At 33.3% G+C, this 11,820-nt stretch overlaps 2 protein-coding genes across 3 annotated transcripts; one reads left to right on the top strand and one right to left on the bottom strand.

Annotated features, from left to right (window-relative positions):
* Positions 1 to 4,678: 4,678 nt before the first annotated feature.
* LOC112515462 (probable galacturonosyltransferase-like 10) lies at positions 4,679 to 6,189 on the top strand. The gene has a single exon (XM_025122300.1). It carries the CDS (start codon positions 4,984 to 4,986, stop codon positions 6,043 to 6,045), a length of 1,062 nt encoding a protein of 353 aa, XP_024978068.1. The 5' UTR covers positions 4,679 to 4,983; the 3' UTR covers positions 6,046 to 6,189.
* A 1,320-nt stretch (positions 6,190 to 7,509) lies between these two features.
* Positions 7,510 to 11,279, bottom strand: LOC112515348. 2 transcript variants are annotated; one of them, XM_025122111.1, is made up of 6 exons: positions 10,729 to 11,279; positions 9,808 to 10,084; positions 8,729 to 8,833; positions 8,449 to 8,648; positions 7,884 to 7,969; positions 7,510 to 7,723 (listed from the first exon to the last, which is right to left on the bottom strand). In XM_025122111.1, the coding sequence occupies exons 1-5, from the start codon at positions 11,163 to 11,165 to the stop codon at positions 7,894 to 7,896; spliced, it is 1,095 nt and encodes a 364-aa protein (XP_024977879.1). In that variant the 5' UTR covers positions 11,166 to 11,279; the 3' UTR covers positions 7,510 to 7,723; positions 7,884 to 7,893. The 2 variants fall into 2 exon arrangements, with proteins under 2 accessions (XP_024977879.1, XP_024977877.1); XM_025122109.1 differs by lacking the exon at positions 7,510 to 7,723 and having other exon boundaries at positions 7,743 to 7,969.
* Between the last annotated feature and the right edge of the window lie 541 nt (positions 11,280 to 11,820).

Genomic DNA, 11,820 nt, shown 5'->3' with positions numbered 1-11,820 from the left:
ATGTATTTTTAAAACTTCTATTTTTTGTACTTAAGATGTAAAGTTTTAAAAATTTAAGTGTCCGGGTAACCGGTTGAAGACTAATTTTAGATTAAAAAATTCATGTCACTAACAACGTTAGAGCTAATAATACTGAGTTGGATGCTACATCACTCATCACATTAGCATGATAATGCATTAACCAGTTACTCGGATATTTAAATGTTTAAAACTTTATATCTTAGGTATCAAAATGAAAGTTCTGAAAGTACGTTACTTAAAATAAGAATAAAGTTAAATAAACGTTGATTTTTCATTCAATTTGTTCTTTTGATTTTTGAAATGTAGCGTTGAAACAAACTTTAAAATGCATTTATTTTGTATCTAAGTGGTTGTTTGTTTACTTCTTAACAATTTCATTAAGAGAAAGCATTTGAATCGTTAAAAGGTGAATCTTGTTTGACAAAAAAAAAAGCTTTTTAATGGTTTCAAAACTCTCTGAATGATTTTGTATCTTGGGTCTCCCTTAACCATTCAGCACCCTAATTTCATTCTGAATAATTACCAAAAAACTTATATTTCATTTTACACTATATTATAAGAGTCTCTTAATCATTCTGACCACTTAATCATTCTGCATCAAACTATTCAGTAACTATCAAACATCCCTTAAGAATATGTTCATGTCGATATGAGCTTTCATTATTCATTATGAATACGAATGTTCCAAGCTTCTTTGACCAAATATTATTTTGAATCATCAAATTTGAAACGTCTCTATCTTTGACATTTCCAATTATTCATTTGAAAGCATTGCCTTTTTGGTCATATCTATACGTGTTTTATTACGTGTTGTTTTTCTAAACGACTCCTGATTAAATTACGACCTAAAAAGTCATAATACGAAAAACGTCTTTATTCAAAACCTTTTCAGTCAGGTATATTATACGTGGGTAAACCAGTTAGCCAGTCGGTCTTGAGACCGGACCAATCCGTCCCAGTTCCATCCTCCAAAAGTTTGAACTGAATAAAGTTTTCCAAATGATTCCATATCCTTTTCCAAAAATACGGTCTTAATCATTTAAGAACTCCGTTAAGAACATTCTTTAACATATTTCGAATAAAATTTTCCAAATGATTCCATCTCTTTTTTCAAAAATAAATAATATATTTTTTTTTATTTTTTCCCCAAAAATATTCTTTGAAATGTTAAATATTTTTGGATATTAAAATTAAACACATGCCACAATATAAAAAAACAAAAAATATTCCTTTGCCCTGGCCACCAGCAGTTCTCACATGTGCACTTCTCAAATCTGTAATTTTCATATAATTAAAAGGGCAAATTTGTGATTTTACTTAATTTTTTTAAATAACATTTAAAAAAAAAACCTTAATGTAAGAAAGGTCTTCTAGCATTTTCTCGTATCGCATTGGTTGACACCAGATTTGTAAGGTTCTTACTCATTTTTCTTACAAATATTTTGACTTATGATATATTTGTTTTCGGGTTAGGTTTTGATGAGAAAGATAATTAAAGTGAGAAGCGTAAGAATGGATCTCATGCACCAAGATGAGATACATCAGATCAATTTCCGACGTGATTCAAGGGTGAGTTTGAGATTAAAGATGATTAACGGTCTAAATTTCTTTTTAAGCTTCTCACCTTAACCCTTCTTCTCACATGATTATTCACGTTTATTTTTAATGGGTAAAAATAGAAGTGATGTTATATGCACCTCCTTTCATGCGTTAAATCATGTATTGAGAATGTAAAAATTAAGTTTTTGACGTTGACATATGTGATGAGAAAATTAGTAGGTAAAGATGAATTTATCTGACAAAATAAGTGTCTACTTTCAAAAATGTATATACTTACTTTTTACATTCTCAATGCATGATTTAACCTGATTTTGACATTAAATATAGTGCACATAAGGGTGTGCAAGAAGTGAACCGATTCAATTTAAACCGGCTAATCATAATCGGATATTTAATTGTAATTGGATCGGATCCAAAATTTCAACATCCAATTTGGATCAACCTAAATTTATTAAATTTCAACCGATGAACACTCTTAAAGCATCTCCAAAAGCTTCTCCAAAATTGGGAAAATGAAGATTCTGAGCCAATATTTTACTCCAACAGCTTTTCCAACACAGATAAAGTAGAAGAGATAAGAGTTTTTTCTCCAAATATAGAGATCACCCTAAAAATGATTGACAAGTGAAAGCACCAATATAAAACTTTAAAAATAAATATTTTTAAAAATAGATTCTGTAAAATTAAAAACCTGTTAAAGATGAATATAATTTTTTTTAGAGATTTTAACTTTAATTTTATATTATATTTTTATAAAAATTTTAAAAAATCTGTTGAAATGCTCTAAAATATTAGCATCAACCTTAAGGGGGTGTTTGGGATTGCTTATTTAAAACAACTTATGTTTTTTGTTGTTGTAAAAGTGCTTATTAACTTATGTGGTATCAAACCAAAGTTTTATAAAAAGTGTTTGGATTAGCTTATAGCGGTACCAAAAAACAATAAGCTGATAAGTTGTTTTTTAGTGTTTGACAAATTTTGTTTATATATGTAAAATGATCATAAAAGACAGTCTTCCATGTTATTGACTTACGGGAGTGTTTGAGATTGCTTATTAACTTATTTGATTTTTTAACATGTAAAAATTTATTTTTTATCATTTATAATAATATTTTTGACAAAAATCTATATCAATAAGATTAATAATTTATATCAATAAGATTAATAATTAACAAACATTAATAAAATATTGTTAAAATGGTAAACTGGTAATAAACAGTTTTTCATAAGTTAGAAAATATTAACTTATCAAAAACTGCTTATTATCGGTTTGGCACTGGTATAAACAGTTTTATTTTTTCTCATCCAAATACTAGCATTTAGTTTATCATCGATGTCAGACTGAAATAAGTTAAAGAACACCTAAAATAAGCAATCCCAAACACCCTCTAAATATGTCAACTCATAGTTTGTGTGAACCTATCTGACAAAACAAAAATATAATAATAATAATAATAATAATAATAATAATAATAATAATAATAATAATAATAATAATAAATAATATGTTGGAAAAGTCAATTTAAAATGCAAGTAACCATGAAGCGTGATTGGTAAAATAAGGTAAGCTTGAATTAGATCCATTGAACGTAGTTTTCCTAAAATTATTTTACATTTTTATATTCATTATTTAATATATTTAAATTAATTTAAATTTTTTTATTCATTATTTAAATATTAAAATGCATAAAAACTAATGAAAAGTGGAACCACCCTCGTCTTATTAATTCATATTTGAAAATCAGAGAATAAATGCTTGATACCAATAGCATTAATTATAATATTATTAATTAAATATTAATAATATTATTATTAATTTTAATTTTTAATGATACTATTTATGAAGATACATTTTTTTTAAGTGTTTAACTCATAATAAAGAATTATTATTAGAAACAAATTGACTTTCTGACTTAAAAAGTTTACTGAATAAGCAGATTTATGATATCATTAAGTCATTATCAAACAATCATTTATAGCTGATCAAATAAGTTGTGAGTTCTGTTAAGCTTATTACACTGCTGACAAACACAACAATATTATATTGAAGATGGATAAAATGTCAGTTGATAATTATTTCGAAATTATATATATTAGAGGATACCTTATATAAAATATGTACTTTAATTCAATTTCTGTTTTAAAAGATATAACAGTAGAAGATACAATTAGTGGTTTAAATTCAGGTTCAAACCCAAGGAGAAATAAAAATTTCCTTGTGGCCACATAGGTTCAAATACGGTGACTCTTGTCTACCTGCAAAGCAGGTGGCCGCCCTAGAATGTTAGGTTTTTATTAAAAAAAACTCTTTAATAATAATATCTTAAAAACTTGGAATTTTTGCTTATAAAAAACTATGATTTATCCAAAAATCATTAGGTCCATAACAGTGACGGATCCAGGAAATTAATGAGGTAGGGGCACGTTGAATGGAACTTGGGGGAAACCATGTAAAACGAGGGTGAAAGTAGAAAATTTAAGATAGTCAACAAAGGTTTTTGGTTTTTAACTGGAAGTCTTTCCCCCGTGCTTAAAGGCTGGATCCGCCCGTGGTTTGTAATATCCATGTTTGCAATTATTGCCGACCCACTAAACGGGAAAAAAATAACGTTTTCCGACAAGGTCTATAACCATCAGTCAGCAACTATTACGAATCCGACCCAAAAACCATTTTTTTATGAAGGTGGACACTTACTGATCTTGTATTACGGATTCAAGGAAAAAAGTTTTGGACTAGATCCGTAATAATTACGGACCTATGGTTTGCAATTTTGTCGTTTAGTAGATCTACAATAATTACAGACGGTATTGTTGACCTCGTAATTTTTAGGTAAAATTTGAAGAGAAATTGTTAGGAGGTAAATTTGATTACACGATACGATAATTTGACGAAATTTCCCAGAAAAAGACGGAACAACAAATAATGTAGCAGAAAAAGGCACGTGGTATAACATGCATATGTCAATGATACATATTCATTCATTGTCACCCACCCTCCTCGAACCTTCCAACCTTTGAATTTCTATTTCCAAATTCCACCCCTTTTGTTCCCTCTTTTTCCATTTCACCCCTCCAACTTTCCACCATTTTCACTACACACCTTCCGCGTTCCAAACAAAAACGCGTTTCTCCGTCCCTCTCTCTCCATATATACACCCTCGTCATCTTCCACCATTTTCTCAGAAAACACTACACAACTCATATTCATCTGAATCTCGACTACCATTTTTGATCGGAGAAGCTTCTGTTAACCTCGGTCACCTTTTTTGATCGGAGAAGCTTTTGAGAATCTCGGCCACCGTTTTTGATCGGAACAGTTCTGTAAATCTCGGCCACACTTTTTGATCGGAGAAGTTTCTGAGAATATCGGCCGCCATTTTTGATCGGAGAAGCTTCAGTGATATGCTTCCATACAAATCTGTAGCTTTTCTGTTGATCGTTCCTCTGTTTATTCTCTCCACATATGCGATTCGTTCAGTTCCTGGAACACCAAGCGATTTTGCTCCAAAGAATAAACTCCATGGGAGTAAAACCTCAGGATATATCGAAGCAGAAGAGTACAGAAATGGCGAAAAATGTGGAGAGTTAGATACAATCCATATAGCAATGACTCTCGATCTCAAATACTTTAGAGGCTCCATAGCAGCTGTTCATTCGATTCTCAAACACACTTCTTGTCCAGAAAACGTTTATTTCCATTTCATCGCATCGAAATCGAAGATTCCTAAACCGGAAGATCTACAAACGATCATCAAAACCATATTTCCATCTCTGGAGTTCATCGTTTATGGTTTCGATGACAATCTGGTTAAGAATCTGATCTCGAATTCGATTCGTGAAGCACTGGAAGATCCATTAAACTACGCTAGAATATACTTAGCTGACATAATCGATACAAGTGTTTCACGAGTGATTTATCTCGATTCTGATATCATCGTTGTTGATGATATACAGAAACTTTGGTCTATTTCTCTAAGTGAATCAACCACCATTGGAGCTCCAGTTTACTGTCACGCAAATTTCACCAAATACTTCACAGATAACTTCTGGAACAATCCTGATCATTCTAGAGTGTTCCAAGGGAAGAAGGCTTGTTATTTCAACACAGGAGTAATGGTGATGGATTTGGTGAAATGGAGAAAAGGAGATTATAGGAATAGAATTGAGAAATGGATGGAGATTCAAAAGGAGGAAAGGATTTACGAATTGGGTTCACTTCCGCCATTTTTGTTGGTTTTTGGTGGTGAAGTCACGGCTATCGATCATCGATGGAACCAGCATGGGCTCGGCGGGAACAACGTGGTTCATAGTTGCAGGTCTCTGCACCCTGGTCCGATCAGTTTGTTGCATTGGAGCGGGAAGGGGAAGCCATGGGTGCGACTAGATGGAGGTAAGCCATGTCCAGTTGATTATCTATGGGCACCTTATGATCTCTTTAGACACTTTAGAGAAGAGTTGAGATGATGAGGGCAAAAGGGTTTGTACCTTTTTTTTTGCCTAATTTTTGTGATTTGATTCATTCTTTTTTGTATATTATGTTGTTTCTATTTTGATTCTTTTGTATATCTATACATGAATATGAGAAATAAAAGCAATATTGTGGCTCAACCGGACTCGTAACTTATATAGTCTAACGGTAAATAATTATTTGGTAGTAAGTTAATGATATAGAAAATATCTTATTCAGTAAGCTTTTAGAATGAGCTTTACGTAGAAAGTCAAGTCTTTCTTCTTTCAAATATGCCCTTTATGCAAACAACCAAGTTTTCTTTTTCCAAATTTGTCCTTTTCAATTAAAAAACATGTTCTTTACCTCTATGAAAAACATTCCAAAACAAAAAAAAATTTCCAATCTATACAAATAAATTAATTCATATAGATAATTTTAGTTTTATTAATATAAAACTTAATACAAAATCAACCAAACACCAACTAAATAAAAGCACTAACAAATCCTGTGATCTTTATATCTGGTACTTGCTGTGACGTAGGTAGGTGAGAGAGCCTTAGAAGTTAAAAGCACTAACAAATCCTGATATCTTTATATCTGGTACTTGCTGATGGGACTGACGTAGGTAGGTGAGACCATCTTCATCCCTACAATCTATTTACATTTTTAATTGTGCCACATCAGCTTTTGTAATTATCTTTCACACACCTGCAATTCACCTACAACACTTTCAACTGTGTCACGTCAACTTTTGCAATTACCACCTACACACTTATAATTCACCTACACTTTCAAAAGTGGTTCCCACTACAACATTTATTAACTATTTTATAAATTATTTATATATACATTCTAATTATTTTTTAATTAATAACATGTTTTATTTTAATTCAATGTTAATTAAAACGATTGTATTTATATTATATTTTAAAAGTAATATATACACATAAAATATTTTTTAAACAAGAATAACTAAATTTAATAAAAAAACATAAAATATATGTGTTATATAAAAATTTAGTTTACTTAAACAATTAAAAAAAGAAAAAAGTGGGGATGTAGATGCGGATGTGACTGTCGATGTGGCTTGCAAAGACAATTGCAAAAATTGTAAGTGAAATCCATGTGGCAAACTAAAGTTTTCTGCAATTGCTTTTGCAATTGGCTTTGAAAGCCGTATGTGGATGGCCTGAGAGAGTTTTAGAAGTTTGAGGGTTTTAATTTGAATATAGGAATAGGTAAATTGGATGAAAAAGTAATGTATTTTAATTTGATTTATATTTTAGGTAACGTAATTCCAAAACTTTCGTTTCAGTAGCTAAGAAGTAAAGTTTTAAACATTTAAGTACCTGGTTGAAAGTTCGACAAGAAGATTAATTTTACTTGGTAGCTAAGATGTAAATTTTGTTAGCTAAGATGTTAAGCACCCGGGTAACCGGTTGAAAGTTCAATTTTTGAATTGTTGCTCGGGGACTTTAATGTTACTTGGACTGCGGAGTCTTATGTCGTGCCAAAGTTCGACAACAAGTTTTTGTACTGTACCTATAATGTTGCATCAAACATGGGAGAAATTTTATCCTGTATCATATGCGGAGTCTAACATCGCACCAAATGTTCGACAGTAAGTTCTTATTCCCTCTCGGTCTAATCTCGCGCCAAACGTAGGACCACAAAATTTTGTTCGGTCCCGTCCTGTCTCATATACCAAATACACAAATAATGATTTGTTGATCAAGAAAAGTAACATTCTAATTACACCATAAGGTTCTCTAAAAGTTATTCCTAAAGTACCAAAGATTAATTGAAAAGTTCAAAAGTAAAAAATAAATAAATAATATAAGCATTATCTTACCATCTGATTATCACAAGAAACCAACTGCACAGTTCAGATATAACTTGTTCTCCAAGCCTCTTAATTGATGACCCAATAGCATACACCTGTCAAAATGGAAAAAAAACAGTTGTGATCAAAATCCATCAAACCCCATCCAATATTTACGGTTTGAAATTTTTAACTCAATCATGGTTGGTCGGTTTGAAACTTTGATACATTATTTTACAATCTAGCTAAGCCTTTTGTGTTTAAACGAATTAAAATCAAAATAAAAGATGCAAAAAAAAAGGCTAATAGATGCGGGTTCATCAAGTTGGGTTGGGTTCAAATGACTTTAATCCAATTCCAACCCAATAGATGTGGGTTGGTCTAATTTTGTATCAACTATGTGTCAGACTACCTCGGGTTAAGTTGGCCGGGTTGGTCCGAATTTTGAACAACCCTACTAGGGCTTTCGCAGAGCCTGGATTCGAGCCCGGGGAAGATTAATTTATTCAAGTACATCCCCCGAGCCTTAACAAGCACGCCACAACCCACGCGGTTAAATAAAAGGGGAAATAAATAACGAAAAACATATACGAACCAGAAAAGTAGCTTGACGAGATAATCCCGCGTTTCAGAGAAGTTAACATCATCGTTTTGGTAGTTTTCTTGGACTACTTTCGAATCTCCGATTAACCCCGAGGCGAAGTCTTCCTTAAATACCCTTCTTGATATACAATATACAAGTTGCTGTAGAACTTCTTTTACCTCTGAAGATGAAGGTTTCGATAGTTCATTCACCTATCGAAATAAAATCTACAAATGAGCAACATTATCCGGAAGAACGATAAAGAGTATGAAAATCGAGTTATGATGATTACCATTTCGGAATCGAGTGATTTCAAGTACTTCAATAGATCATTGTTACTTCCTCTTGCATATCCGATTTGTATAGTTTTCTGATTTTGCTTTTGAGTATGCAGTTCCTGGGAGGAAGGGATAACAAACAATCAGCAAATTGTAGCTCTATGATGCACACATCCATGGAGTCGATATTAGAGTTCCACATCGGCAAGATTTGAGCCATTTGTGCTTAAATCTAACGGGATTCCACATATTCTCACATGGTATCAAAGCCAATGTCTATTACTGTAGGGACTCGATACTCTCGGGCAATTTGTACTCGCCTAGCCCCCTCTCGACACTCTGGTGCAATCTGTACTCGTCTAACCTTCGTTGGAAGGGGGGGGGGGTGTTAGAGTCTTACATCGGCTAGACTCGGACAATTTCTCACTCAATATGTAACCTCCCTTCTCTTCCTAAGGACACTTTTAGAGAGTATTCTAAAAGGGTTTTATATCAGCTAGACTTGGACAATTTCTCTCCTCAAATCTAACGTGGTTCCACATATTCTCACATGGTAAATCTGCACTAGTCTAGCCAGTTCTCAACACTTTCGGGAAATCCGCGCCTGTCTAATCTCGGTTTAAAGGACGAATTGAGTCACGAAGGAATTGTACATAATATCCTTAGTTTAAAGGACGCATAAGATATCCTAGGGCTTGTTTGTTCGTAGCTTAATGGGACTCACAGTTTATTCTGTCAGCTATACAAAACTGTTTGATAGTGGCATAATGATATAAAAGTGGCTTATTCAGTAAGCTTCGAAGGGGAGCTTTATGCAGAAAGCCAAGTTATTCCCAAACTTGTTAATCCCAATTAAAAAGCACGCTCATTCCATCTATGAAAAAACTCTCCCAAACAAAAACTTCTTCAGTTTTTACTGATAACTTTATCCATACAGAATATAATGGAAAACCAACCATATAGCCCCTTAAACCAATATGAACAACAGACCAGAACATGTTTCAGCTTAAAAACCAAAATTGAAGTATGGAACTATGAACTTTTGAGCAATTTGAAAATTAATTTTGCAGATAGTTTACACACAGTGACTCACCTTCTTGGCTGTAGACAGATCTGATTCCAACTGTTGAATGTAATTCATAGCCTCGGGAGATAAATCATCTGAACAATTTTGGAAGTTAAATCTCTCTAATTCTTCGGACTGATTCTCCATCCCGACACCATCGTCACACAGTCCCTCACTCTCCTTGATCTGATCCGCTTCATCATCATCACAATAACCTGAATTCAGCCTCTTACGTATGTCGACTGAAGAGGTTTCAAAGTTCGTCATCAACAAAATCCTGTACTCAGCGTTCCACAATGTATAGCTAAACAGCAAACACCAATCGAGTCACCAATTGATGATGCATGCCAAATAACTGAATTAATTAAATGGGGTCTTCTTTTGAGAACTATCTAAATCGTGAAATCTTTGAGAACCAATGCATCATGTGCTATTTCATATAATATTTTTTCATCTATAGCTAGAATTTAATACAGTGATTAACATATATTTGTTTAATAACGTGTTTGTTTCACATAGGGCCGTCTGGTAGCATGTTAAATCTTGGTTTTTGAAAAAACGTCCAATTTTACTAGTGTTAGGGCCCGGATTTATATAGTTCATCTGAATAAAAATTCTATTTAATTTGTTTCAAAATCAAAAATTTCAGAATCTTTCGATAAAACAAAAACGAGTCTTAAATATTTCTGTTATTTTAATTTGTAAGATTTCTAATATGATATTAATTTATATTGTTTATTATTCATTTCAAACGATCTATAGTTCTAGTACGTGTAACAAGGCCTCAAGAGAAATTGGGACGATTTCCCATGTATTCGATTCACAATGTGGATCCCTTTTTACTTGTTTGTGAAACAGAAAGTACAAATCTATGTGATTTTGGAGTTCTCCCCAATTGAATGTGTAATCGAAGAAGTATATATATATATGGAGGATTGTAAAATTTACCCTGTGATCAATGAAGAGGCCAATAAGCGAACAAGAGGACGTTTGGAAACCCTAACCGTGACGGAGAATTCATCCGATGGGAGCAACCCTAACATAGTAGAAATCATCTGTTTCATCGAGTCTTTGGCGAAATCAGAAACGCCTTTTGATATCACAGAAGTATCCAATGGTTCGATTTTCTTCAACATGTTAGCGATGACGGAGAATTCATGGTAGAAGGAGCCAGAGTTTTGAGTTGAAACGAAGTCGTCCGAGACGCCACAGATGACGGAAGTAGCAGGACCACGACGGCTATTGGAGGCGTTGGAAAGGTAGGGAAGCGATGGACGAATGAAGAGGTGGTGAGAACAGGGATAGGAAGGTGGTTTGTGGTGGGGGATTCGGTGGTCGGTGAGTCCAGAAAACGGTGCTGATAAGGAATGAGAAGCTGCCGCCATCGGTAAAGGAGGTTATCAGAGATGATTTTCCGGTACGGCGGAGTTCTCGAGGGTTCCGCTCCGATTCTTTCTCAACAACCACTGATACTGTTTGCTTTTCTTGTTGATCGATTCGATCCTCCTACGAGTTCCGCCACTTGTAGGTGGTGATGTCATCTCCGTTTATCTATTAAAATTTAGGAGTAAACTTCAATTTTGGTCCTCAAGGTTTGTTACAATTTTGAAAGTGGTACCTAACTTTTGATAAGTTCATAAATCATCCTTATATTTTGACTTCTTTTTTAGAATAACCCCTAACACTAACTCCGTTAAAAATTGTCTGTTAAATAAGAAGCATTTTGGTCTTTTCAATTTTATATATATGGCCCCCTCCCTTAGGAAAAATCATGTCTCTCATCCCTCCTCGACTTCCTTCTATCCCCTCTAAACCTTCATAATCTCCCCCTTACCAATTCACAATCTTTGATGACCAAACCAAAAAGGTGGTGCCAGATTGGTTTGAGCTTGAGCTCCAAAAGTCAAAAGTGTCAGGAGTTCCCAGGTTCAAATCCAAAGATGAATAAAAATCCCCTTTTGGTCATGAAAGTTCAAATACATTGACTTCAGGCTATCTGCAAAGCAGATGATCGTTTTGAGATTAGTTGACTTTCTTAAC

Source organism: Cynara cardunculus, assembly GCF_001531365.2.
Source record: "Cynara cardunculus var. scolymus isolate 2C chromosome LG 7, CcrdV1, whole genome shotgun sequence".
In the NCBI taxonomy this organism is placed as follows: domain Eukaryota; kingdom Viridiplantae; phylum Streptophyta; class Magnoliopsida; order Asterales; family Asteraceae; genus Cynara; species Cynara cardunculus.
The sequence above is the reverse complement of the archived record's forward strand: the minus strand, read 5'-3'. Positions and strand labels throughout refer to the sequence as shown.

What these genes read in the sequence shown, in the direction of transcription:
- LOC112515462 (XM_025122300.1), top strand. Translation starts at nt 4,984, where the DNA reads ATGCTTCCATACAAATCTGTAGCTTTTCTGTTGATCGTTCCTCTGTTT.
- LOC112515348 (XM_025122111.1), bottom strand. Translation starts at nt 11,165, where the DNA reads ATGGCGGCAGCTTCTCATTCCTTATCAGCACCGTTTTCTGGACTCACC. An exon ending in GCCTCTTCATTGATCACAGG is followed by an intron (nt 10,085 to 10,728) that starts GTAAATTTTACA and finishes TTTGCTGTTTAG; the next exon opens with CTATACATTGTGGAACGCTG. An exon ending in ATCTGTCTACAGCCAAGAAG is followed by an intron (nt 8,834 to 9,807) that starts GTGAGTCACTGT and finishes CCTTCCTCCCAG; the next exon opens with GAACTGCATACTCAAAAGCA.